Source organism: Argentina silus (assembly GCF_951799395.1).
Source record: "Argentina silus genome assembly, chromosome: 17".
NCBI classification, from domain to species: Eukaryota; Metazoa; Chordata; class Actinopteri; order Argentiniformes; family Argentinidae; genus Argentina; species Argentina silus.
In genome coordinates this window covers 3,763,225-3,789,738 of record NC_139671.1, presented here as the reverse complement: position 1 = coordinate 3,789,738, position 26,514 = coordinate 3,763,225, and the positions used below count along the sequence as shown (strand labels likewise).

The 26,514-nt window shown below is 43.3% G+C and overlaps 2 protein-coding genes across 5 annotated transcripts in view; both read right to left on the bottom strand.

Annotated features, from left to right (window-relative positions):
• Positions 1–8,434, bottom strand: part of LOC310818254 (MAP/microtubule affinity-regulating kinase 3-like) — a 43,766-nt gene extending 35,332 nt beyond the window's left edge. For both annotated transcript variants that reach the window (XM_083689108.1, XM_083689109.1), the window contains exons 1-3: positions 7,773–8,434; positions 2,335–2,526; positions 1,602–1,655 (exon numbers count right to left, since the gene is read on the bottom strand). In XM_083689108.1, the coding sequence (XP_083545234.1) occupies positions 1,602–1,655; positions 2,335–2,526; positions 7,773–7,823 (297 nt within the window). In that variant the 5' untranslated portion in view covers positions 7,824–8,434. The remainder of the gene's footprint in view (positions 1–1,601; positions 1,656–2,334; positions 2,527–7,772) is intronic.
• A 4,649-nt stretch (positions 8,435–13,083) lies between these two features.
• LOC310818101 (eukaryotic translation initiation factor 5-like) lies at positions 13,084–24,563 on the bottom strand. 3 transcript variants are annotated; one of them, XM_083688874.1, is made up of 12 exons: positions 24,503–24,563; positions 24,028–24,252; positions 22,986–23,265; positions 22,383–22,464; positions 22,072–22,244; positions 19,203–19,314; positions 18,622–18,737; positions 17,321–17,482; positions 15,687–15,848; positions 14,474–14,638; positions 13,905–14,039; positions 13,084–13,558 (listed from the first exon to the last, which is right to left on the bottom strand). In XM_083688874.1, the coding sequence occupies exons 3-12, from the start codon at positions 23,055–23,057 to the stop codon at positions 13,460–13,462; spliced, it is 1,278 nt and encodes a 425-aa protein (XP_083545000.1). In that variant the 5' UTR covers positions 23,058–23,265; positions 24,028–24,252; positions 24,503–24,563; the 3' UTR covers positions 13,084–13,459. The 3 variants fall into 3 exon arrangements, with proteins under 3 accessions (XP_083545000.1, XP_083545001.1, XP_083544999.1); XM_083688875.1 differs by having other exon boundaries at positions 24,065–24,252; XM_083688873.1 differs by having other exon boundaries at positions 22,986–24,252.
• Positions 24,564–26,514: the final 1,951 nt, after the last annotated feature.

Sequence of the window (26,514 nt, the reverse complement as noted above, 5' to 3'; positions counted from 1 at the left end):
ACACCCAACTGCTATGCACTATGCAGTCAGTCATCTTGCTTGCACAGTTTCCCAGAAGGCACTTGTTATGTATGGGAGTGAGAGGTCGGATGAGCCTCCATGACTTCAGCCATGTTCCTCTAGGGAGGAGTGAGAGCATGGATGGGCCTCCATGACTTCAGGTATGTTCCTCTAGGGAGGAGTGGGAGCAGGAATACCATATGTGGTATACCTTCAGCTACGTTCTCATGCAGAGGTATGGCCGTTCTAAGCCAGCCAGCAGTGCATGGATAGCCTCCACCGAGATGACCTGACTACTGTTTCAGAAAGGTTGTGTGCGATTGGTTCAGAGCAATTCATCATTCAAAAGGCACTGTTCCTTTTGGCTGCCGACCCAGAAAGCACTGCAGCTCCTAGTGAATTGTGGGGAGTGAGAAGAGATAGCGCGCAAGAGAGTACCCTCTTTCCTCCCTTGTCCTTGTGCCTGTCCCCCCCCCCTCCCTCTTCATCCATCCAGTGCCCACAGTCCGAGCCACAGGGCTGTCGATTGGCCAGCAAATGGAAAAACAAACTAAATCGATGGCCTGGAAAAAAGGCGCTGGCTAATTATAGGGGATGGTGGGGATGAACATCATCAGTCTCTCACCGGCCCAAATGTGACAGTGTGATCTATATAGCTGGATGGAAGGGGATGACAGTGTCCAGCTCTGAAAGAGGAAGGCAGGGCAGCAAAGGCTTTCTAGGTCAGGGGTCCTACAACACAGAATACAACTATTTATTGGACTGTGAGGGAATTCCAAGTCGACCTCAAGGAAAGAATATTGAGGGGTTGGCACTTGTCCAAAGTAGTATTCAATGATTCAATCAAGTCTGAGCAACAGAATTCTGTGCCAAGCTTCAGGAGAACGCATCCTAGTAGCGTATAGAACAACAACGTAAACATCTGTCCAACTACAGTTTATTACACATTATAAATGCTCTCTTTGCCCCTCTCCACTACAGCCCCTTCTACTTGGAAAGTGCTTCTCTTTCCATGCTGGCAAAGGCCGAGTGCTGTTATTGCACGAGCAGCCTATTCTGATTTCTCCTCTCAGGGGCTATTATTAGCAGTCCCTGAAATCCAAGTCCGCAGAGGGTTCCTCTACCAGTCGCTGGTTTACCACCACCTCCCAGCATGCAGTGCAACAAGAGACCTTTAAGGGGGTCTAAAGGCAGCAGAGTCAAATGCCCTGAAGTTGAGCTAGTGTGCCGTCAAAACACTTTGGTGGAAAATATCACTGAATTTATTTACAGCGCTTGTGAGATAGTGTATCATGTGTTCATCAAAGCAGTTACAACAGCAAGAACAGTGAAGGTACTAGAAAAGAAGTCCCATACACTCGCAGTTCACCTCAGTCAAATTTGACTGATGAAGATTTGTGAATAATATAGAAACAAGGTAAGTTACACATTTTAACTTTTAAATTGTTCCTGCTTCTCACCTCACAGCCATACCGTTTCAAAGTGGGTGCATTACACAAACCTAATGACATCTCAGTTATCCACAACCAGAGAGTGCACTTGCAATGAAAGTTGAGAAGGATGTGTATTGATCAATTGTAGGCCTAAGCCAAGGAACTTACCTTTTGAAGACTGGTAGGATTCAGCTGTGTCTTATCAATGATTTTGATGGCAACCTTGTGGAGAAAAAGGAAAAATAACACTTTACTGCTAAAACACTCAAACAGCTCAGCAACCCCATAAACTTGAATGGGCATTCAACCAGGACAAACTTGGTTCTTCAATTGCCATGGTGCAATTTCAGAATGTGTAAAGAACAATGCCTTAAAGAGAGCTATGAATGGCTGCTAAACACAATGTATGCTTCCATGCTTCCTTTCTGGTTACTTCAGTAAGTCTGGATTACACTGCTTTAGTATAGTATAGTATATCTAATGCTATTTCCTTAGACCACGGCCACACAGAAACAGATGGAACGCACCAAGAACTGGTGACGTATCCATATCGGTTAAAAGTTCAACTAATTTTAACTTACATAAGCTAAACAGACAGACAAATGACGGATAATCAAGCGTCATCTCAGTCATCTGTCAAAGCATGAGCCCCGTTAGCTCAACACATTTTTGGCCAGATACAGAAATCTCTGTGAGGCTGCAGCCTTATTCCCATGCGCTTGTTCTGTGTATATCATTCCAGAGCACAATTTCAGCATTTCATACAAGACAAGTTTCTCCATAGGAGACAAGACAGTGAACCATTCTAAACAGTGTACCATTCTAAACAGTGAAGCATTCTAAACAGTGAAGCATTCTAAACAATCAAATATCAAAAGACAAGGGTTGCGTCGTGTCTTACCTCTCGGCCCGTGAGGATGTGGCGAGCCAGTTTGACCTTGGCGAAGTTGCCCTTTCCGATGGTCTTGAGCAGCCGGTAGTTGCCAATGTGTGGCTGCTCGTCGGCACACGAGGCGATGGAGTTCCGGCAGCGGGCCCCCGAGCGGCCGGGCCTCGTGGTGACCTCATTTCGCCCGTCGGTTTGTGAGGTGTGCTATAAGACAGTATTCAAGATGCACTCAATTAGTTTGTAACTTTGGCTCCAAGGAGCGCTCGTGAATTTCACGCCAGTCAGTGTTTCCGCTATGTGCATTCAGCGGCAGCGGCACACCACTGAGACCTTGACCTTTATATTTGTATGAAATATGAGGTACGCAATAACGCATACAGGCCCTCCGCGCTCTCTCCACTTTGAGCAACTGGAGCAAGTGACGACACGCCAACCACTCTCGTAGCTAGTATATAGTATATAGTATATAGCCTATAGGTGAGAGCACAGACGCAGCATGTTCTCCTCCAGTCACCATAGAGCAGTGGAGTTGAGAGAGAGACAGTTGAGATAGCGGTTCAAGAGCTGGGTTGAGCAGCTACCACAAGGTAGACAGCTAGCTAGTGCTAAGTTACAAACTTGTTGCACACAATTTCCCCTCACCATTTGTTGTTGACTGTGTTGTCCTAGCTAGATGATGGTTATTCTCAATGTGACTTTGCTAGCTAACACGGTTCCTGGAGGTGATATTTAATGAGCATACACTACAGTATCAGTTTAAATGGGGGGTTTTTATGAGTTGTTAAAGTGTTTTTCAAAGAAGAGAAATATAGCCCCTCATGATGAAGAAGAAGAGAATAGTCAGGTAGGGGGAAGGGGGGGCTTGGGGATCCTAAATTGACATTCACCCCAACCCAGTTGGGGGGGCTATGTCAGCATGTGCACAGTTCAAGAACAACACTATCTGAGGTATCACAGGGTTCGGGTTGGCCAATTTAACCCTGGAAACAACCGCTGAAGCCTACACAGAAAAATGACAAATAAATCCAAATAACTGGGTAATATGCTCATCATCATATCCCTAGACTCTTTCCAGGAAAGAGAGAACAAGACTACTGCTGGAATAGCCAATGTTCCTAGCCTAGAGGGGATTGATCGGAGCTCAGCTTGTCAATTGACATTAGTAAAAACCCTTAAACAATCGATATGAGCTGAGGTTTTCAGGGAAAAAAAGTACTGATTACATAATAGCATTTTCAAGTAAGGCAGTGGTTGCTCGACCGTTGAAATGTGTTGCATATAAGAACGTGTTTGTGTTTTGGGAAAAACTGTAATGGTGACATTATATGACAGGTGACTCCATTGTAGAATAATAATACATCTATTTTATAAGAGAAACCAGTCTCAAGGTACCCATCAACATTTTTCATTAACCATACATAATGACACAATACCTGTAGTCAGGAAATGTGAAGCATTTCTACGGAGATGGTAGAGATGACTGCTAAACATTTGAATAACATATAAAGTCATTAGCATGAGCTGGTGTTATGAGGAAAATAAACATTAACATTGGTAAATACATGATGATTGCTAAAGGTATGAACAACACAAGTTATGCTATATAATAAGGGAGTCATTAGAACGAAAGCTCAAGTAAAGGCATGCACACACAAAAAAACATCAAACGGTGCAATAATTCATCTGGAACAGTGGCTCTTATTTTAGAACAGTCAGACCATGAACAGACTCAAAATAGCCTTAATAAGAGCTGGTGTCTTTACGGGATTTCATTAATGTAACACAGACTGTATGGATAAACAGGAACACATAAGTACTGAGATGTCTGATGGTGTTTTTCCACTAGAGACTTGTTTGGTATGTTGAGTTTCCATCACCCAGGGTGATGCTAAGGACTTGGGGCGAGGAGGGAGGAGTGATGTCACAAACATATCAGTTCCGATTTTTACCCTCAAAGCAGCATGATGACTCTCAACTGAAACAGTAAACCCATCAATAACTTTCACTAAGACTTCAACGTGGTTGAAGGTGCTGCATTTTTTTAGTTTGGAAATATACACGAAAACTAGCATTAATTGTGAGTTAGCCAGCCACGAAACAGGTTCTTACCCGCAGTTTAGCAAACTTAGCAGTGTATATAAATGCTTCTAAAAGCACAGTTTTTCATACTAATGTGTGTGTAAGTACACACCTACCCACAAAACTACACCCTAAGTCCCAAAAATATCCCCAAGTCAGGAAAGTCCACCAAGGCCATGGCCCTGGACCTTTATTGGGCCGGTCCTCTGATGTGGAAACACAAAAGTCTGAGACATTAATCCAAGCACAGGTGTTAATAGTGACAGTGGAAATGTTAGGCAAGGCCTAACCCTTGCCACAGGTATGGTGATGTGTCCGGGTGTAGTAGAGTGGTATGTTCAACAGCGATGTTCAGCCCTGGAAAAGTACCCATCAGCATTGGATGAAACAAATGAAACACTCCTGACCAAAACCTCTGATGGGCTAAAAACCAAAACTATGCACAGTTCTCAACCCCTCGTATGGAAAATAGGAATCTAGTTTGGTTGAATGACTGACACTAAAGTAATCAGGTTTTAAAGTGCAAGACCATAACTATCTATATCCATGTCTAACACTGGTGTACCGAAAATATGAGCAGAAACTACTCTTAGCACAGTGCTCGGTCTACACATGAAAGGGCGACAAAACCGTGGGTGAAACTTCTATACTGACCCTGCAATTCTCTTAAAAGCATCTTCACAACATCGCAGCAACATTGACACATTGCTGGGACATCACCACAACGCTGTGAAAATGCCCACCTTGAGGCTCCCCCATTTCAGCCAAGCGGTTTCTATTCATCTGTTACAAAGTGTCTCATAAGAGATTGCCAGTATGGTGGCTGCAAAGAAGTGAAACTTAAAACTGTGACCAGAAGCATTTCTGCTACTTGAGTGAACAGTAGGTTCTGTGCCTAAAACTACCTAACTTTAGCTTTTCTTTCCCCTCACAGATGCTATTATGCATCTGCACACAACACCAACAACTTAGCCTACCCCTGACACCCTACTTTGACTGCAATGAGCAAGCCTTGGCATGCTCCAAGCTGAATCTGACAGAAAACCACATTTTCCTAACCTTTAAAAAGATCATCTAAACACATACCAACTGTGAAATGTGTCAAAGATGCACTCATGACCTCTATGTAATATGCAGTCAAGAATTCTTCTTGATTCCTATTTTATAGAAGCACAGCAATGTAGAGCAGGTATTAAGAGAGGTCTAATATCAATAAATTTAAATATTTTTATGGTGTTGATCCTTTGCCTTAATGATAGTGTTAACTGTCTGTCCCTCATACAGCCAAACCACCCACAGTTAAATGCTTTACATGGCCAAGTACAGATAATGACATACCTCATTTGGTCAGTAAGGTGCGCCAAACTATGGGCCATCACCTTAACCTGGGTTGAAAGCTTTGTCAGAGATAAATCAAATAATGAAGAAAAGCCTACACACTGAATCCGCTGCTCCTAAGTGCTTAATTCCACCCAAAAACAACACTTTTATTCTGTGTGGTGGCGTTTCTTCGTTATTTGATTACTCTTTTTTGGCCCAGCATCAGCAGATAAGTGGAGGATCAAGTTCTGATTCGTCAGAGATGTAGCCGAGCCTGTCAATTAGTAAACATCTCTACTGTGTGAGAGACTAATGTAAAACTCTACTACACTGTGTTTCAACCCAAACAGACATCAGCAGCAGACGACTCCACAGCAGATGAGGAAAACGCAACATTGATCCATATTGAGAGCGAAAGCTTAAATTGTTATCAAGCATGATTCTTACTTCAGTTCTCATCTTAACCTCTAGTTTTTGTGGGTTTGGGCCACAAAAACACCCTCATATTTAATTATGCAATCTCTCACATGCAATTAGCGATATAGGGCACAACAATGTTTTGGAATGTAGGGCTACAATGACATGCATGAATAGCCGAATTGCGCATTTACACATCAATTACGCACTAGATCTGAATGTCTCCAAACATGTTGCATACAATAGCCTAGAGACAGTGATACAAGTTGGCACTGTCCTAATATGTCTCCCCTCGGTACTTTATGTACAATAACCAGCACATTCTCTGTTATATGGTCATATCTGTCTGAAGTTTCTCTGTGCCGCATATCTTCTATGGGGGAAAACAACCTCGAAACCCACTTTTCTAACTAAAATGGGTCACTTCTACAAGAAAACGGTTACTTACAACGGTGATGCGGTGCCTTTTAACCGAGTGGGAGCCCTTCATCCTGGCATCGGCAAGTTGAATGGCATGGAAACAGAGCGCCCGACCGTTTTTGTGCCGGTAGCAATTCATTGATCCGGGTCCGACTGGTGCTCAGAGGAGCGTGAACACATTTTGGGCACCTGTCGCTCAACTCCAAGGGGGCGGGAGCCTATGGCTTGTTCTAAATAGAATGTGGGCTATGGCTGATTTAATTATGCCATAGAACATAACCAATCACTGCGCAGATGGGAGGAAAACGGCACCACCGCCACCAGGTAGGCACAAGCTCCTAGCTTCTCCTGCTCTTTACAACTGTACTTGATAAATCAATATCCACTTGTAAATGTTGTGGCTTTCATATACTGGAGACTTTAATTGTTTCTACCCCTCTCAGGGTCAAATTAAAAAGAGGTTGCGAATGTGTACTAGTTGTGAATGACAAGGTTATAAAAAGAGAGTACTGGATTTCCACCCAATCTTATTCATCATTATTCATTGACTTTCTCATACTCATGATGTCCAAGTTCAACGCTGGCCTGACACTATGTAATTAATCAATTAGTGGCTGTCACCTGTTCCAATGGCCTCTCTTACCAGGGTGAAGAGCCTGAATAATTCATGAAACGTATCAAGCAGTGGGAACATGTACACAGCTTTGTTTATGGACTCTAAACTAAACATAGGCAGGAAGCAGACAAAAGGCTGGTCGCAGCAGTGGCGATCCGTAGAATAAAGGCGCTGGCGAACCCGTGCGTCTTGCAGGCGCTGCCAAGTATTGAGTCTTCTGAGCCAACGACAATAACTAGTTATCTGGTGCGAGCAGTCTGAATGTTTCGCAGTTTAAAATTGAGGTAATCTATATTTGAGCAACACGCGTTTTGCGTCACAACGTACAGTCAGTCAAACTCATACATAGTTTAGAACTGGTAGCAAGCAGGGTGTTGTATAAATCAACACTCTGGCAGCAAGGGTGGTTACTTTACATCACTTTTGGGTACAGCGAAAATTCAACAGTAGCCGAACATTTGTCACACTTATGGCCCCAAACAATCAGGCCACAGCCTCTTTCAAAGTTGTTCGAGCCTAAACACAAAAGCACAAACCAGGACTTATTCACCAGCTGAAAGAGTTGAAAGTCAATAAATCAAGTCTAATAAATACTTACATTTTCAGTGTCACGCTCATTGACTGTAGGTAGTGGTGTTCTGGTTGACATTTTAATGTCTTGTTCCCCGGAGTGGTTCTGTGACGAGTCTCGTTTTGATTTTGATGCACTTTAGTCCAACGGGAAAGCAGGTCTAGAACTGCTATTGAAGAACATGGACTTATTCATCCGCACCAACAATGCCGAGGCGAAATCCCAGCACAATTCACGCCGGAAGATGTATACAGTAGCCTAAAGATTAATTAGGTAACCTCATTACTGTAGGCCTGCACAACTCACCATATACCGGTGAGACAGAATGCGAAAAAGACAACTGCCCACACAAAGTTGACCAAAAACACACCATAACCCTGAGCTGAAAGTGTTCCGATTCGGAAACGTATTTTGTAATGCAAAATAAACTGTAACAATACTTCTACAGGCCCCCCCAACAACTGCACAGAACGTTCAGACAAGGAAAAGGGGGAGGGGAGGGGGAGTTCACGTAAAACCGGTCTCAGAATTTGTAGCCAGTTTTGTCGGTTTGAGTTCCTGTTGATGTTCGGCTCCAGACGCGCACTGCCCCGCTTTGCAAAGGTGCTGGTACTCCGCAAGACGGTTCGGTTAAAGTCCTCCAATCTCAAAAGTAAGGGTGGCTTGCTTGATTGCTACATCCAAGATGGCTGCCTACTAGCTGAAGAGTGCCAAGCCAAACCCAATGCGTCCAGAGGAAGTGAGGAAAGAGACGGCTTTAAAGCTTATTGGCGCTCCAGCCGGAGCCGCGCTGTTTGTTGTTGCTAGGGTGATTATTGGAGAGAAAAATCTACCTGCTGCACAAGACATGAAATACTGTGTTAGCCTACATAATGGTACAGTTGCCACCAGCCCCCTCCGTTCCATTGTTAGATAGAGGTTTTTTGTTGGGGTTTTTTGCCTCCCCTCCATCGCCATGGATAACTAGAAAAATAAGTTTCAGAAGAAACTTCGTGGGGTTGCACAGTCTTATTTTGTAAAAAGTCATTTAAAGGGGCAGTCCATCCAACTCCGATATGCTGGTAAAGTGGAACGTCACTGGGGATAAACAGCTGAAGATGGACGCAGTACAGGCCTGGCAGAGCATCATCAGAGAAGATAGCCGGCGTCTGGTGGGGTCAAAGGGTCACAGATTTCAGGCAGTTATAGCATGCAAAGGATGCATTGTTCTTGTTTGTTTAGATGTCTTTTGTCTAAAATCTTAAGGAAATTGTTTAATTGGATTTAAATCTGAAAATTCACTTAGCCAGTCAAAAACGTTCCACTTTATGGCTTGAAAAACTCCCTAGTTGCTATGTTTTGGGTCATTGTCTTACTGTATGATGAAGCACCATCCAATGAATTTGGAGGCATTTGCTTGTACTCAAGCAGATAAGATGTTTCTGTACACTTCTGTTGAATACAACATTGTCGTCAGCAGTTACATCATCAATCAAGACATGTTAGCCAGTTCCAGTGGCAGCTATACATGCCCAAACCATAACACCCCCTCCACCATGTTTCACAGATGAGGCTGTAGATGAGGAAGATGTAAATCTTGGGCAGATCCTTTTTTCTCCAAACTCTTTACTTGCAATCAATCTGGTACATGCTAATATTAATCATGCGTATCTGTCCACAAGACCTTTTTCTAGACCTCTGCAGACTTTTTAGGTACTTTTTAGCAAATTGTAACCTGGCCATCCTTTTTGAGGATAACTAGTGGTTTGCACCTTGCAGTGCAGCAAGCATCTGTAGTTTGGCTGCTGACATATTCTGCGGATGGTAGTCTCTGACACCTTCACGCCTACCTCCTGGAGAGTGTTCTTGAGCTGTGGGACAGTTTCTTTTCTTAATTATGATGAGGGTTAGGGTTAGACGTCTTCCTTGGCCTACCAGCCCGTTTGCGATTGTTCAGCTCACCAGTGCTTTATTTCTTTTTAATGATGTTTAAAACTGTTCATTTTTCAAGGTTTTGGCTATGTTTCAGATTTTTCAGCCTAATAATGGCTTCCTTGGCGTTCATTGACATCTCTTTTGTCCTCATGTTGACAGACACCAATAGCAAACTCCAAAGGCAAATGCAAAACGTAGAATCAATACTAGACACTGACAGCTCTCTTATACCTGCACAAATGATGTGACGGAACACACCTGACTAACCAGAAACACCTGTCAAGCCAATTGGACTGGTGTGGATAGCTTACAAGGTGTAAGATGGTGGTTTAAAAATTGTCTTTTTTGGTTTCCATCGACCTCCATGTTAAAAAGTGCACTTTCAAGTTTGTGTAGTTTAAAAATATTAATGAGTATCAAAACCAAAAGCCAGGACGCAAGTTAGACCTCTTTGCACGTTTTAAAGTTGGACTAGTGTGAATAGCTTAAAAGTAGCACTGGGAAGAATTGGAATAATAATAATAAGTATGTCGAAGAACAATAGTTTGACTTGCTGAAGCAAGCCCACTCATAATAAGAAAAAGTATGAGCAAGAACAATAGTTGGACTTTACCTTTAAAGCAAGCTCACTAATTAAATTAATGAAATTATCTAATTAAAAGACACCATTTGATCCCCATCAAGCATGCACACGCATGCACAAAATCAAATCAAAGTGTATTTATCATATGCACAGGATACAGCAGTAAAACCTGCAATGAAATGGTATTGATGGGCTACCTCTCAACAGTGCAGCGAAATACAAGGATAGAAATAACATTTAAGAATACTAACAATACAATATACAATGAATACTACTAACAGTGAGACAGTAAGTGTAGCCTTGGATGAAAACACACACACACACACACACACACACACTCTCTCTCTCTCTCTCTCTCTCTCTATTGTGCATTCCTATAAGTGTTTTTCACCTGAAAACAAAAGGGATGTCTAGCCTATGTACACAACAAAAGCATTCATTACCCCACCCTATTTTGCTTTGAAACAATAACTGTTCTCCTCTCCTTGTTTCCTGTATCCCAAAGTGATAGGATTTTAGGTTGTTCTGATAGGCATACAATGCATCCAGTGTGTTGGTGTATGTGATGAATGATGGGGTTGATATGTTAAAGTGGTATCTCCTTCTATGATAATTACTTTAGGGGAATCGCTTTCTTTACTGAGCTTTGTGTTGCAGAGGTCACAATCCAGAGCTCAGAGTAGCTATCCTAGTCATACACACACACACACACACACACACAGGCAGCATCCTGTCTTGTGTTTCTCACATGAGAGGATGAGCCGCACCTCTAGCAGTTCACTTCCTGTGTGGCCCACACAAACCATACAAGGGTCTATTCAGAGAGAGAGAGAGAGGAAGAGAGAGAGAGAGGAAGAGAGAGCTTTGAAAGAGAGAGACATGAAAGAGAGAAATAGAGAGAGAAAATAACAAATAAAGAGGTTGGGAGAGAAGGAGTGGGGACAGAGTGTGTCTTAAAAAGTTGGGGGACACAAAAAAACAACAACTGGAAAGGAGGTACACAAAACTATTACGGACAGTAAGACTGATACAAGAATGATGTACTGCTAAAGTCATTTAAATATTGCTCTCTCTCTTCACTTGAGAATAACAGCTTTGATCTGCATTCACCATAAGATGGTCTCCAGGGCAACAACAAGGCAGTTTCACTCTCCCTGTCATAGGGAGAGTAGGCACCAGAGAGGAGCCTGGGAGTTCACCACATGTCACACTGACCTCACCTCATTAGTACAAAGGTGTCTTTGTACGGGCTGGGTTGATCCCACGCACTCACACACACACACACAATCATATGTATACACAAACACACTGTCTCTCTCTATCTTACACACACACACACAAACACTTCCCTCACTATCAACACAACCCAACCCATCGTTTGAGAAACATATGACAGCAAAACACTCATAATTCACCAAAAAACTTCTGGGCCTTCTTGCATCATTGTGGTCTTTCAGGTCTTTCTACCTGTACGTGGTTTAAAAGCTTTATAGGTGTAGTTTAGTATGAATTTATATTATATAAGAGTGCAAAGTGACTTCTATACCACTTTTTGAGGGTTGGTCGAGACATGAAAGGATTCATAGTGCCATAAATTGTGATTTTCTTTCCTTATAAATTGACTCCTACAATTCTACTCGCAGCACCCTGTATGAACAGTAACAATAGGAGTTTATTCTAGACACAGGGGACCTTCCCTTTGGAGGTCAAAATGTTGTGGCTGGATACAATAAGTGTGTTTAATGAACAACAACATACCTCATCTACCATCCACAACACCTACACTCACTGAACACTTTATTAGGAACACTATACTAATACTGGGTAGGGCCTCCCTTTGCTCTCAAAACAGCCTGATTCCACAAGATGAATTGTGGCATTGATTCCACAAGATGTTGGAAACATTCCTTTGAGATTCAGGTCCATGATGACATGATTGCATCACGCAATTCCTGCAGATTTTTCAGGTGCACTTTCAAGCTGTGAATCTCCCATTCTACCACATCCCAAAGGACTGGGATCTGAATCCAATAGAGATGACTTTTGCTTTGTGACATGGTGCATTATCTTGCTGGAAGTAGCCATTAGATGATTGGTGAATTAGTGTGTTGGAATTTCTGTTCAGATTCGTAATTAACTTGCAGACAGCTCCCCCTAGTGTTTTGAATGGCAAACGGCTGACAATTGGACTCAATAATACTTTTGCTTGTGTAATGAATCTTCGTTTAAATTTCAGTCAATGGTGCCACCTTGTGGTTTTAGTTGAGGGCTAGGAGGGTCTACAAAACCAACGGCCCATTGCATAACTTGGTGTGTGTGGTCACACTGACCCCTTTGTTCTCAACTCAACACATCCAATCACTGCTTCCTAAAACCCACTGACGATTAAGTAACCAAATACTTTACATAAGGTTGTTTGATCTTACGAGAAGAGGGGATGTCCTCTGTGCTCACTGTAGTAATTCCTGCAGCATGGTTGTGGATTATGTGGCCCCATGTGAGGCCAATGCTTTCTTGTAGATTTAGAAAGCAGATCTTGGCTGAAGGTTTGGTAGTAGGTATAGTAACCATACTGTTGTAGCGGTATTACGTGTATTACCTAATAGGTGTATTAACTCAAGTCTTATCAAATGTTCAGCTTTGGTGGCCTCCCTACAAGTCTGCCTGTCAATCAATAGAATAAGAGCTGGTCATGAAACAGTGACGTGTACTTAACACCAAGACAGGCCTGACGTACGCTCCCAGGCCCTTACCGATCACAAAGTTCTCATAAGTGACCAAGTTGTTCATCAACTACACAAATATTTATCTTTAAAAAAAAAAAAAACACACAAAAATACATAACCGGCAAACATTCTTTAATGATAGGAGAAAAAAAAAAAAATACAGGGAGAAAACAAATGCATGTGCATCAAACCTAAAAACACACACTCCACCCATAATACAAACACAACTGCAACCCCCTAAAGCAGGCTATGTAACTGGCACAAAGTAAAGGTGCAATCTCATGTAGCTGGAAGGTTAGCCAGAGTACAGAGCTTATAGCAGAGGATGCTATCCGGCTACTGGAAGGTACAGCAAAGCAGCGCAAGGGAAGGATGGGAGGAGAAGGTCGAGGGGGACCAAAGGCATGCTGTTATTTAGTTCCCCCCCCCCCCCCCCCCCCATCAGAACACTTTACAAAAAGGTTCCAAACTCCAGTGGAGTCCTTTTGCTACTAGATGGCATCGATGTCAATGTCATCCACTTCCTTGTCGCGCGTCTCCGGTTTCACAGTCTCCACTTTCAGCTCGCGGGCAGAAGAAGAGTACACCACCTGAGAGACGTGGGGGGAGAGGGGAGCGAGATACATGTTCGTTGGATCAACCCAGACATCCTTGTACAGCTCATTTATCATCAAGTGAGTTGAGATCGAATGAAATCAAGACCATTTTCACGACTTAGATTTTTCCTATATACACTTCTTATTGGTTTTGTTTATTATTTGCAGTTGATTTGTTCAAGTGTTTATCATTTGTATGCTTTCATATGTTTGTTAGTATTACATCTATGCTGTCATTGATCGATCCAGATGGTTTTGAAGAGAAATTCTTGGTTAGCTAGCCTAAGTCTAGCAGCATGCTGTCTGTTGGTGACTGAGCAGAGCAGAGTAGGCCGTTTACCTCCACGTTATCATCATTTTCCTCCTCTTCACTTCCCTCGCTCTCCTCCTCTGCCTCTTTCAGCCACTTGACGAAGGGGGCCGCCTTGGCGTGGATCTCTTTGGCCAGCTCCTTGGAGACATACTTCCTGGACACCTAATAAAGACCCACAGGTTTACAGGTTAAAGAGGTAGGATTTGAAAGTGCGTGATATTTATGCTCAAGTGCAAATAAAGAATTCAGATCCCACTTAAGAACCAGTTCTTTCCAGGCAAACTTCAAATTGTATTTACACTTCATCTAGAGGTCCTCGCCCCTTGTCATCGGAGTTGGACCATTTAAAGCTGAGATGGACAAGGATGAGGAAAGTAATTTTAAAACATTGCATTAAACACTTGGATTTTCCTTGCCACAGTGCCTTATGTTTTTCCCCACAGGGGAGTTTTTCCATGGCTTGCTTTTTTGGGGTCTATGGTTGGGTGTCAGTTCATATTGTTTGTAATGTATTTATATGCACAGACAACTGTCTTCTGTTTGTTTGCTAGACTCAAAGAAACAAAAAGTTCCTAAAGCGAATTCACCGCCGCTACCTTTTCTGCCCAGGCAAAGATGACGTCCTCGTCGACTAAGTCGGCGTCATAGAGGTCCTTGAGGACCAGGGGCACGCGGGGCAGAAGCTGGGTCTGGTGCAGCTTCACCAGGCACTCGAAGCCCCCCAGCAGATACTTCTGGGCCTTCTTGTCATTGTGGCAAAACTGGCGACGAGAGGAGAGAAGAAGAAATGGACCCACGGTCAGGATGAGCTGATCCATAACCAGCATGTGGGGAATGTAAATGAGACCTTATGTCTGTGGAGATGCAGTGCCTTCGGTAAGTATTCTCCCCATATTTTCCACATTTTGTTGTGTTACAACCTATTTTCCACATTTTGTTACAACCTGACGTTAATACCAATCAATCATCGCTTGAATGCCACAGCCTATTTGAGTATTGTTTCTGACCATGTGCATCCCTTCATGGTCACAATTTACCCATCCTCTAATGGTTACTTCTAATTTACCCATCTTCTAATGAAGAGGAACAAAACTGCTCATGAATGCTACCATGAGGCCTGGGGAGACTTACAAAAATCTACAGTTTTGTTCCTCTCCATTTGCTCAGTTTATAACGACAACCTGATCCACAGTGTGTAATTGATTCCGATGCAAATCAGAGACTGCATAAAAACAAAAGATATTCATTCTGAAATCACATTAACTATTATCCTTGCACTCAATTCAACTTATTGAGTGACTTGAAGACATAGCAAAAGGGGTGAATACTTATTGACTCAAAACATTTCAGCTTTTCATTTAATTAATTAATTATTTCTAAAAATATTTTTTTCCTTTGACATTATGGGGTATTCTGTGTAGATTAATGACAATTTTGTTAATCTATTATAAAGTCAGGTTGCAACAACAAAATATGGAAAAAGGTCAGAGGGGAGAATACTTACTGAAGGCACTGCACACATAATACAATAGTGTAGAATATAAATACAATAGTATTTGTTACTCTTGATCCACAAGAATAAGAGTAGATACACTGACATCATGTGTAAGATGAGATCAGTGCTACAACATGTCTGATAAGAAATGTTCCAGCATTGATCTTCATGTCTCCAGACCACTAATGTTACTGAACAGTCATCATGCCAAACTACTGTTACGGCGTTGACCTCATGAGTTCGCCGAGCGCCTAAGTGATGAATGGAACCATAACGAACAACACAGTGGAGAGGCGTAAGCTGGGGCAACTCACACGCAGGAAGTGGCGTTTGTACTTCTTGATCTGGTCACGAATGTTCTCGTCAAACAGCAGCTCGCTCAGGATCAGAGGAGCCGTGGCCTTCACGTCCAGACGCTCCGCCTCGGCCAGGATCTCTCTGTCTGACGAGTCGATGGCGCAGTCCTCCTTCTTTTGCTGTTGGGGGGTTAAAAGTGACTTTGCCGTCCCATCATTCTGACGCTGAATTCGAGCTCTGTCGAGCGCATGTCTGTTCATTTGTCTCAGCCAATTTGGATGAAGATATTTATTATCTTAATGCACACTACATAGCCAAAAGTATGTGGACACCCCTTCTAAATTACTGGGTTAGGCCATTTCAGCCACACCCACTGCTAACAGGTGCATAAAAGCAAGCCTACAGCCATGCAATCGCCATAGACAAACATTGGCAGTAGGGTCAATCGGTCGTACTGAAGAGCTCAATGACTTGTCATAGGATGCCACCTTTCCAACAAGTCAGTTCGTCAAATTTCTGCCTTGCTAGATAAAGCACACAACGCCATTGGACTCTGGAGCAGTGGAAACGCGTTCTCTGGAGTGATGAATCACGCTTCGCTATTTGGCGGTCTGACGGACGAATCTGGGTTTGGCGGATGCCAGGAGAGCGATACCTGGCCGAATGCGTAGTGCCAACTGTAAAGTTTGGTGGAGGAGGTCTGGGGCTGTTTTTCACGGTTTGGGCGAGGCCCCTTAGTACCCATGCACAAAGCGAGGTCCATAATGACATGGTTTGCCGGGTTTGGTGTGGAAAAACTAGACCCCAGCCCCCACCTCAACCCCATCAAACACCTTTGGGATGAATTGGAACGCCGACGGCGAGCCAGGCCTTCTCGCCCAACATCAGTGCCCGACCTCACTAATGCTTGAGCGAATCCCTGCAGCCATACTCTGGTTAACTGCTCATGTTCAGTGGGACTCATTTGTCAACATGTTCCTAAGTAATTTCTATAGGCCCCATTGGATGATTAAAAACTGTCAATTTCAAGATCAATGGCGATTAATCTGACGTTTGCCCTGCAATACATAATCTTAATTAAGAAATGACCATGGGTTTTGTAGTAGCCCATCTTGCAAATTACGTTTGAATAAACACCTGTTTATTGTGAGAATAAATTACTCAATTGGATTATAAATCACATTATGTACATATAACTGTTCTATAATATATTTCTCAGAGTATGCCGAGATCTTCCCTCTAACACAATATTAACAACTTCAATGCGTGTCATTGAGGTCCAGTAAGCCTATCCATTAGATTTGCTCAAAGATGACCCCTGGTGGTTGTTTTGCCAATGTGTAATACCCCCCCACGACAAAGGCAAATAGATTCGCTGTCACGGCAACAGTGTCCTGCCGTCGTTTGACAAATTAATATCTGAAACACTGACCGACTGTAGTAGCGGACAGTCTACAGAAGGAGACCAGACTAGGTGTGACACTAGCATCCGTGTTAGAACTTCGGTCAAAACAGACAGTTGTGTTACGGAGGTGACTAAGGCAAACCGTTCCGGAGGTGACAGGTAAACACCTGTGTATAAAGGGGGGCGTCACCTTGACAAAATTAGGGAGTCGACGGGTAAACATCTGTATGTACAGGGGGGCGTCACCTTGACAAAGTTGTAGAACAGGTTGACCCTCTCCTCCAGGGGTTTCTCCAGGTCCTCACTGAGGGTGAGGTTCTTGGCGTGCTCGCTGATCTCCTCCATCCTGCGCCGCTGGGCCTCCTCCGTGGTCTCCTCCGCCCAGTCCTCGTCGTCATCGTCACCGTCCTGGAGGGGGCGGGAAGAGAAGCTCAGCCACTGACGGACCTCTGTGGCTCTCGGCCTGAGAGTTTACCCGCCACAATGAAAATGTAGGCCTATCCGTACTTAGAGATGTTTAGTCCAAGATGACTCTGGCAGTCATTGTTATTCCATTGACTGACAGGAGACAGCTTTGTGAGCATTCTGAATGAGAAAGACCCATTCACGCACCCTCATATAATATCTAATGTATTTGTGTTTACACTGAGGCTGAATGACTTGGCATCATATGTTTTACTCGTTTTGCTAATTCATCTCAATCCCATTCTGATTCTCTTCAGGTTTTCGTAGCTCATAGCAGGTGTTAATTTTGGACCCTGTAAGTTGTGTGGCAATACGAGGATGTTGTATCTCGGATGCACATGTACACAGAGCGGAGACTTTCACCAAAGCAGCGTCCAGTAAGAAAATATATTTAGCTTTTCTCTCATGACTTGCAGCGCCTTATAATTTGTAGCCCTAAAGACATTTTTGTAAACAGTAACACCATTGTAACGATAAGAGGAACATTTAGCATACACATACTGTAGCACCAGTTGTCTCTGAACGCAATGGCAAGTTCATTTCTAAGATGATTGGCCTACTTTTTCTACTGCGTGACAGAATTTAGTGCGACCAAATCATGTGCTGGTGCCACCAGGGGAAAAGCTTAGTCTGGAGACCTGGTATAGTTCCTTTGATCAATGCATTTCACAAAATAATTTGGTTGTCTTCATAGGAATTTACTGTGCTGCAAGAAAATCACTTTAGCCGATTACCTTTAGCTATAATATAGCAAAGCCTTGTGGGCACAGCGGTGGCTCTGCTCTTACAGGCTAGCAACACACTACAAACCTCCATTCGAAGGGGGCGTTACCCTTTTTTACAAAAAAAAACAGGCAGAGAACTCACCTCGATGACATCAGATCGATTACGGGTCATCAAAAGGACATCTCTCATAAGGATTTTGAGTTCGGGTCTAAACATCTTTCTTTTCTTTCTTTTAACAAAATTGCTTATTATTTCTAACCAAAATGGTTGTATATTGATATACTTATTACCTACAGTTTCAGCTTAAAATTCTTGAAGGGGGTGTGGCTAGCACGGCGCGATGACGTGGCACTCACCACAGCCTCAGGGGCGTCGATGTCGTTATGGTTTCCTCCTTCGCCACCACTAGTGCCGTTCTCCTTGTCCTTCTTTCTGGTCTTCTTCTTCTCCTTCTTAGCACACCCAATGTCCTCTGTTCGCAGAAGGGGAGAGAGGGTGAATTGTAGGGCGTTACCCCATTATAGGGCTTAACCCCATTATAGGGCATTACCCCATTATAGGGCATTACCCCATGGAGTCAGTCGTTAGACACGGTCGACTCCAGTAGTTTGGGTTGAATCATTGCATTGTGTAACAGGGTTAGTCATGCTTCCACTCGCCACCTCCTCTGTTCCTATTGGTCAGTTGGTTTCACAGAGATGTTGTTGACACTGACTGCTCCAGTTACATTTTTGCAGTATGATCAATACACATCACATGCTACCTTCCATTTCTTAGACTACCCTTGCACAATTTGAATTATTAACAGCTGCGCTGCAGCCTCGAGAACTTTTTTCTCCAATAACAAAACAAAAAATACATGATTGTATCTGGGTGATTAATTTATATTGACACAGATCGTATTGTTCTAGCCCTAATGGTTCCTAGACTTGCTTACCTGGAGGGTTCCTAAGGATGAAAGTGCAGAGCTTGTGCCGCGTGTCCAGCATGCCCCTGTACCCGCATGCCTTGCATGAGTTCCCGATGGTTTGTTTCTTAGGGTTGATGTGCTGGGGGGGGGATAAAGAGGAACGTGTAGTACAGCTTTTGGCATTTTGAGGTATTTTCAAAATACTGCCGATATGATTTTCAATTATGTCAAAACCGGTCAACCTCAATTTGTTTGTATGGTATTAATGCATTTTGAATAGGCATACTGTTCACAGTAAACACCCACCATTAATACTTCAGAATCAAGATCATAGCATGGACAAAAAATAAATCACAAGGTAATTTTGACATCCTTTTGAGGTTATAGTAGAGGTTACAAGGCCTGAATTCTTATCTGGTTACCGGGAGAAATCAGCAGCAAATTCATTCTACCACAGAGACATGCTGACATGCCCTGGCATAGGGACCAGACCAGAGTTACAATATCCTCGCTTGGTGCTGCATCCCGAGTCCCACTGAGGGATCATGTGACATGTCTCCAAGAGCGGTGCATCTCCACACCGCAGAGAGGAGGAGTTGCAGTAACTGCTGCAGTGACAGTGAACAGTTTTTGCCCTCCTGCCCGTCTCTCACAGGCATCTTTCCTTTGGATGACTGACAAATCCCTCAGCTTTATGAAACAACCATGTGTAACTTATATAAATGCACCACCATTTCGGATGATATTGAAGCCAGTTTTCAATAACAATCCGGTGCAACTTTCTTTTATTGACTGGACAACTGAACAGTGAGGCCAGCTCATTCAAACAATGACAAGCGCGTTGGAAAGAGTCACGGTGCACATTCCCTTCCATTCAATTGTTTTCTCTCGTTAGCAATGGCCCTGGCATGTGGTCATATTAAGGCCTGCCTAGATATGCATCACTGCAAAAGAGACACCCCCCCCCCCCCCCCCCTCTCTCTCCCCCCGCAGGGACCAACGACAGTGTTGACCTTATGAGAGACCTGCACGGTCAGCAAAAAAAATAAACAGCAGGGGTGCGGGGGCATCAAGTTCACCCCCCCCCCCACCACCCCACTGTGGATGCCACACCAGAAGACAAGGCTGTTTGGACGAAAAACATTCCATCACGTGACTCACTGCAAAACAACGGAGTGACGGTTCCTAGTTAGAGGTTGTGAGAAAACAACATTCGCGGTAGTGACGGGCCATGTTTGGATACTTTCAAAAAGAACTGTTCTGCCGCCTTTCCTTGAAAATATTCACTTACCGGTGCACATGTTAAGGCATGTTTTCCATTTATCCATGAACACAAAATACCCACAAGAAATGGCATATAAGCTAGCAAAGTTAACATGGTGGACTGAGCTCACAACAGATGGTGCCAGGAATGCCCGCTAGTGGATAACTCAACTTTTCTAGTCTATGGCCTCTTTCATAACGGGGAGCAATCCGTGATCACAGTGGACCTAGTTTCTAATGACTTCTAAGAGATTTTCTGAATGTTTTGATTAGAGATGCACCCATCCAACACTGAGCACCGGTATCAGGCTGATCTTGGCCTAAAAATGCTGGATCAGGAATCTGAGATAGGGAGTGCCATTTACTGATCCGATGCCATGACGCAAACTGTTGTAAAATCTCGCCAAACATTCGTCAGCTGCACAGCTGAGATGACGTGAGTGCGCAGACAACAATAACAACCATGTCTGTGGTAGGGACGTCATGGTGCACCGTCTCTAAAACAGTGTCAAGGTTATCATACATAAACAATTTACATCCTGTAAGGTTATCAGTTCACCAGTGTTACTGCTCAATGTACTGCTAAAACTAGTGCCAGCGTGTTCCACAAATGAGCAGCCAAGAAGCCGTCAACCAACTCATTATCAGCTACTTTTTGAACTACTTTAATTGGCACTCTTCAATAGATCATCGTACGTATCAATCGCGACGCAAGAAAAACCAGAAGAGATCTGCACCGCTCTACTCGTTGATCAAGTGTTCCAGCAGCCCCGCGAAAATAGTAGAACTTGTGTGCACGGTATGATCAGGTGAAAGGGTTAGGGTTAACGATTTGATCAGAATACGAAAGTATAGTACACAACAATAAAAACAATGTCCCTGCCCGAAAGCGAACTGCAGCTTGTGGAACAAAGGATTTGCCGTAGAGCGGAAAGAGGGAGAGTAGCATACCAGCTTATGAACAACAGAGAATTGTTTAAATTTAAGTATTAGGAATATTAAGTATTAACTTTGACCAACTCGTTTTAAAAATATCTATCTACTCGCACACGGTTTGTTGTGGTCATCACGCATACTATCTAAATCAGGCTCATCATCTGTAAAATGGGCAGCTGTCACAAACATGACAACGTGGAGAAGCGAGGGAAATGTTTTAGCGGTATTTTGATAATAGGCGCGACACGTAACGCAACCTGTAACAGAATAAAGCGAGGCATTTTCATCGAGACAGGAGTCAGGGTTTTAGGTGTCAGCGGGATCGGTCAGCTGCTGAGCCAGCTCTAGGACAGAAGATCCATTTTCTCGCCCATGCCATCCTCTGCATTTTATTTGGCACCCATGATCTAAAAGGGGCAATCTGGGATCGGTGCATACATGTTTTACTTTTAAAATGAATGATATATATATATATATATATATATATATATATATATATATATATATATATATATATATATATATATATATATATATGTATGAATACAATGTTCTATTTCACATGGGAGCCAGTGGTCATCCTCTTATGCAGCAGGACAAGTAGATTCGATCGATAACGACTCCCTGAAGGAGGATTTGTTTTGTTTTTTTGACACACCTTATTTCACAAAGAGGCGCTGGCATGAAGGTCACTTACCAGGTCAGTTTCTGGATTATCGCACTCGGGGCACAGCACAAACTTGCGGATGAATCCGTCCAGCATGTCCTGGAGCTTGTTCGCCTCGTGGGACCCGTTGACGATGTAGCGGTCATTCTTGGCGTCAAATTGGGTCTGGGCGCCCAGCTCACAACCAAAAAACTTGGTGGGATCTGGATGTGGAAGGAAAGGTAGATTTTTAAACCGAAGTCCAGATATGTATCGATTTACGGGTGCCAATCTAGTGGCTCAAGACTAGTGCCCAAAAGGCTTGGTACTGAGGAGGAAGTGTGGGGGGTGGGTATGCTCACATGTGGGGGGCCTGTTCAGAGCCTTGGCAACGTCGGTCATGTTGACTATGACAGTCTTTATCCCGTTCCCTTTGCCTTCCACCTGGGGGACGGATGGGGAGAAAACAACACTGAGGAAATCTGCTGCGTCACATTCTGACAGCAGAATTGCCTTCCCAATGTGCAAAATGGAGGCTCTCCTGACATGAAAGGCACAGAAAGACAGTGGAGTATGATATATGCCATCTATCTCACTATTACGTTGGTCTCACAAAACCCAACATGTCATCTGGATAACTTCTACACATTTGTTCTCTCCAAATTGCATTCATGCAAATACACCCCAATTATCGAATATTCTTATTTTTTTAAAAACACCTAGTGGCTCGAAATAACACCACAGCGAGCTGTACTGTTAAAGCAGGAAAGCCCCATATAACACCTTTTAGATGAATTGCAAAAATCAGCTACAAGACGATGGGGCACATATCCCAAATGTCCAACCTCTCGCCCGGACCTGCCTTACGACGCAAATTTACCAGACTACCCTAACCATAACAGCTGACCCTGGCTGAGTAGGCAGAGTACTGGTAACTTCTGCCTGCTCTGATCACCAGCACCTACCTTGGCAATTATACGGGGCATCTTGTAGCGGTAGAACTGGTCCAACACGCTGCGGTTGACGTTGACGGACATCTTGGCTCACCGTGGGCTCTATCAGTACGACAGGAAGATCTTGGATTGCAAATTTTTGGTGTCCTCTGTCTGGCGAAGGGGGGGTGACATAAACGACTGCAAGAGGACTCGGGCTTGGACATGAAAGAGGTCTTGCCACTGAGGCTGCAAACTCCGCGCTTGTAGGCTAAGTTCCCCCCACACAGGTTCCAACAGCTGTGCAACAGCTCTGGGAGGAGAAGAGAGAAAGGAACACTGGTTGGACAATCCTGAAAATCGTGGCAAAACAGTGTATATAGTATACAGTATACATAGTTGGACGCCATCATATTGTGAGGCAGGCACTTGACAAATCACTATGGGTTTCCCACCCTTGCTTGCACACAGGTTCTCACGTATATTACAGGTGCACAGGCATCCCAAAGCCTTATCTTTTTAGTGATGACTCATCACATAACTAAAGGATCCATCTAGGAATTAATTCTAAATTGTTAATTAAAGTTGGAATAACTAATCAGATTTATTGCCATCAAGGTTCTTTCTGTTTTAACAAAAACACTGGGTAGACATGGCAAGCTGACAGTAACATTTTTAAGCAAAATCTGAATTCAACATCCAACAGCTGGCAAACCCTGGTACAGAATGAATGGTTGGGCAGGCAAACGCACACGAGAAAACATTGCAAAAACATGGATCAATCTCATGTGAATTAGGTTTCATAACAAACCAAACACAGTTGCAATGTAGGCTGCAGAGTGCCAGAGAACATGCCATGTACCATCGCACACATGACAAGTGAGAGGGTTACAGGCAGGCCAGGCCCCGACTGAGCTGTGCTGCAGAGTGCGTCACAGCGAAGAGTGCGCAAGGGAAGGACGCCGCCATATTGGTCCACATAGGGGAATTACACCACTCAAACACAACCAGGTGTACATGTAACATGAAGACAGACACAGAAGTAGGGATAAAAGTACAATTGAGGTTAAAATACCTTTCCCATCCGTCGCTCCTGTCGTCCGGATACTCACCGTTTTCGTAAAACAAAGACATAAACACACCGCTGGTCGCCCAGAGACGTAGTGAAGTGTAGCGGATTGGCAGTTCAGTTATGTTGAAAGCAGAGCGGCACTGCAACGGTGCCGAAACACTAGTCCGACCTCGGTGGGGACAACTGGAACCCGCAGAGAAAACCCGAGACGCCCAAAAAATGGGGTATCTGGAACAAACCAGACGGACAAATCTGGAATAATTGGGGAATGCAAATGACAGGTGCCACCGCAGGCTAACTAACGGTATAGCGCTAGTCAACAACGCTGAGCACAAGACAGGAGAGTAGGGATAATCCCACAATTGGTCAGAGTAGATGGCTATGTTTTAATCATTTGTCAAGTATTTGTTCAAGAATGAGTTTACGGTAAACCGTTCTCCATTGAGAAATGTTGCCGTACAAAGTTGCTTCCACTCACCTCCAGAACGTTCTCACTAGCTAGATGTTTGCAACGCCGCAATATGTTTGTCTGCTGTCAATCTACACAAGCTCCGCCCATCACCCCAATGAAGCCAACTTCTTTATTTTTTATTTTCAACTTCTTTATTCTCGTGACAATCTTCACATAGTCCAGTAGATATTGCAAAAAAAAAAAAAAATGTTTCACCTCTAGAAGAAAAAAAAAGCCATTGACGTACAATGACAGATGCTGACAGTGCTACTGAAAGGAAAATGTCACCGATTGTCACCATGACTCAATAGCAAGTTATTGGTGGTCTTTGTTGTCTAAATGTAGCCAGGTGATACAAAACGATTTGATAAAATAAGTGAAAAAAAATAGCCTTTTATCGGACCAGGAAGTAATCTGTCAGAATGATGAACTCCTACAACATCCATAGTGCTTTGCGCCTCCCAGCCAGCCACAGAGGCACGTCTCAACTGAGGCAGAAAAGTAAACACTGACCGATTCATCGGATGTATGCGCTAGCGCAGTGCTTATGGATGTAAACAAACCAGACCAGTCTACCAATTTTCATGCCTCTGTACCAAAGCCAATATAGCCATTTTGTTTTCATTTAGTGAAAGAATTTAGCCTTTGAATGTTGACATTTTGAATGATTGATTGATTGATTGACTGACTGATTGAAATGTTAAAAATTACATACTGACAGACTTTAATTTCTTCATATGACCACATATTCACTGGCACTAATGGTCAACCAATGGTAAGTATGGCTAGGCAGTCAGGAATAGGGAGGCAAGGTGTTTTCATTAAAATGTAGTCTGGGTGCTTGTCTCTGGTTCAAGCCGAAAATCCCCACACACAGTCACGTGCACAGATTTATGCAAGGGCAGGTACTCAGCTCAGTGTTCTGTACACTTCGGAATACATTCTGCTTCTGCTGTCAGTAGTTACCTCCATTACTTTTGGTCCCCTAAAATAGGGGGACAATGTATAAAAAGTGTTGTCATTTCTGACTGGTAGAACCAACATGTACAAAATGACCCTTAAATAAAGCTGACAATCTATACTTTAACCTCATAGTAAATGTTTGATTATTTGATTACCTTTGGAATATAGAGCCAAAAGAAGAATACATGCTTCACTGTATAGCCTAAACGAAAATAACAAAATAATAACAAAAACGTTTAATTAACCAGTTCTGCTGGGGCGCATCTCTCCCTGACAAGAGCAGACGGAGAGAGACGGGAGAGAGAGCAGTAGGTGTGGTGCGAGATATCACACACAGCCACACCCGTTGGGTTTGGACTGAAAATTCAAACAACTTTTTTTAGTGATTAAACAGACTTCAACGCCTTTGTATCTACTTACTGCAAAGGATTTCCCCCGGCTTTCCCAACTAGGAAAGCCTCGTCTCAACATATAACAAAACTTTAAAATGAGTAAGGTCATTTTGAGCCAACTTAAAGATAAACGCTAGTTAATCTGAAAAGAAAACCTACAGACCCTTTGCTATGACACTGTTAAAAAAAAAGCTATGGAAAATCATTGAAAATTGCTAGGACTACCGTGTTTACGGTGAAGCATTCCTTTAAGGTTTGGTTTTCCCTCAAATGTCACTTCAATTAACAATTTAGCAGCTGCATTTTATCAGATTTCAACAAGATGTGGAAAACATATGGAATTGGAATATAGTAAAGTCATGGAAAATGTATTTACAGTAGGGTGAACTAGCCCTAACCTTTAAAATGTGGCTGTATTCTTCTCTCAAATGCCACCAGAATTGACCATTTAGCAGCTGTTTTTCTCTCCTGGGGGGGCCTTTGTTAACTTTTGACAGTTTGACCGCTGGCAACAGGTATGGCATCGCCACGGATCAGCACTGACCGAACCCAGCCATTGAATATGCACCGCTAACACCATTCAGTCAAGCACTGGTAATGAAAAATATTAATTATTGCAATCTTAGCAACTCTACATGTTTTGCTTGTCTTTATACCCCAAAATGAACAAATCATTGTCAGAGA

What these genes read in the sequence shown, in the direction of transcription:
- LOC310818101 (XM_083688873.1), bottom strand. Translation starts at nt 23,057, where the DNA reads ATGTCCGTCAACGTCAACCGCAGCGTGTTGGACCAGTTCTACCGCTAC. An exon ending in CATCCTTAGGAACCCTCCAG is followed by an intron (nt 18,738 to 19,202) that starts GTAAGCAAGTCT and finishes TTCTGCGAACAG; the next exon opens with AGGACATTGGGTGTGCTAAG. An exon ending in TGTTCTACAACTTTGTCAAG is followed by an intron (nt 15,849 to 17,320) that starts GTGACGCCCCCC and finishes ACCCCCCAACAG; the next exon opens with CAAAAGAAGGAGGACTGCGC.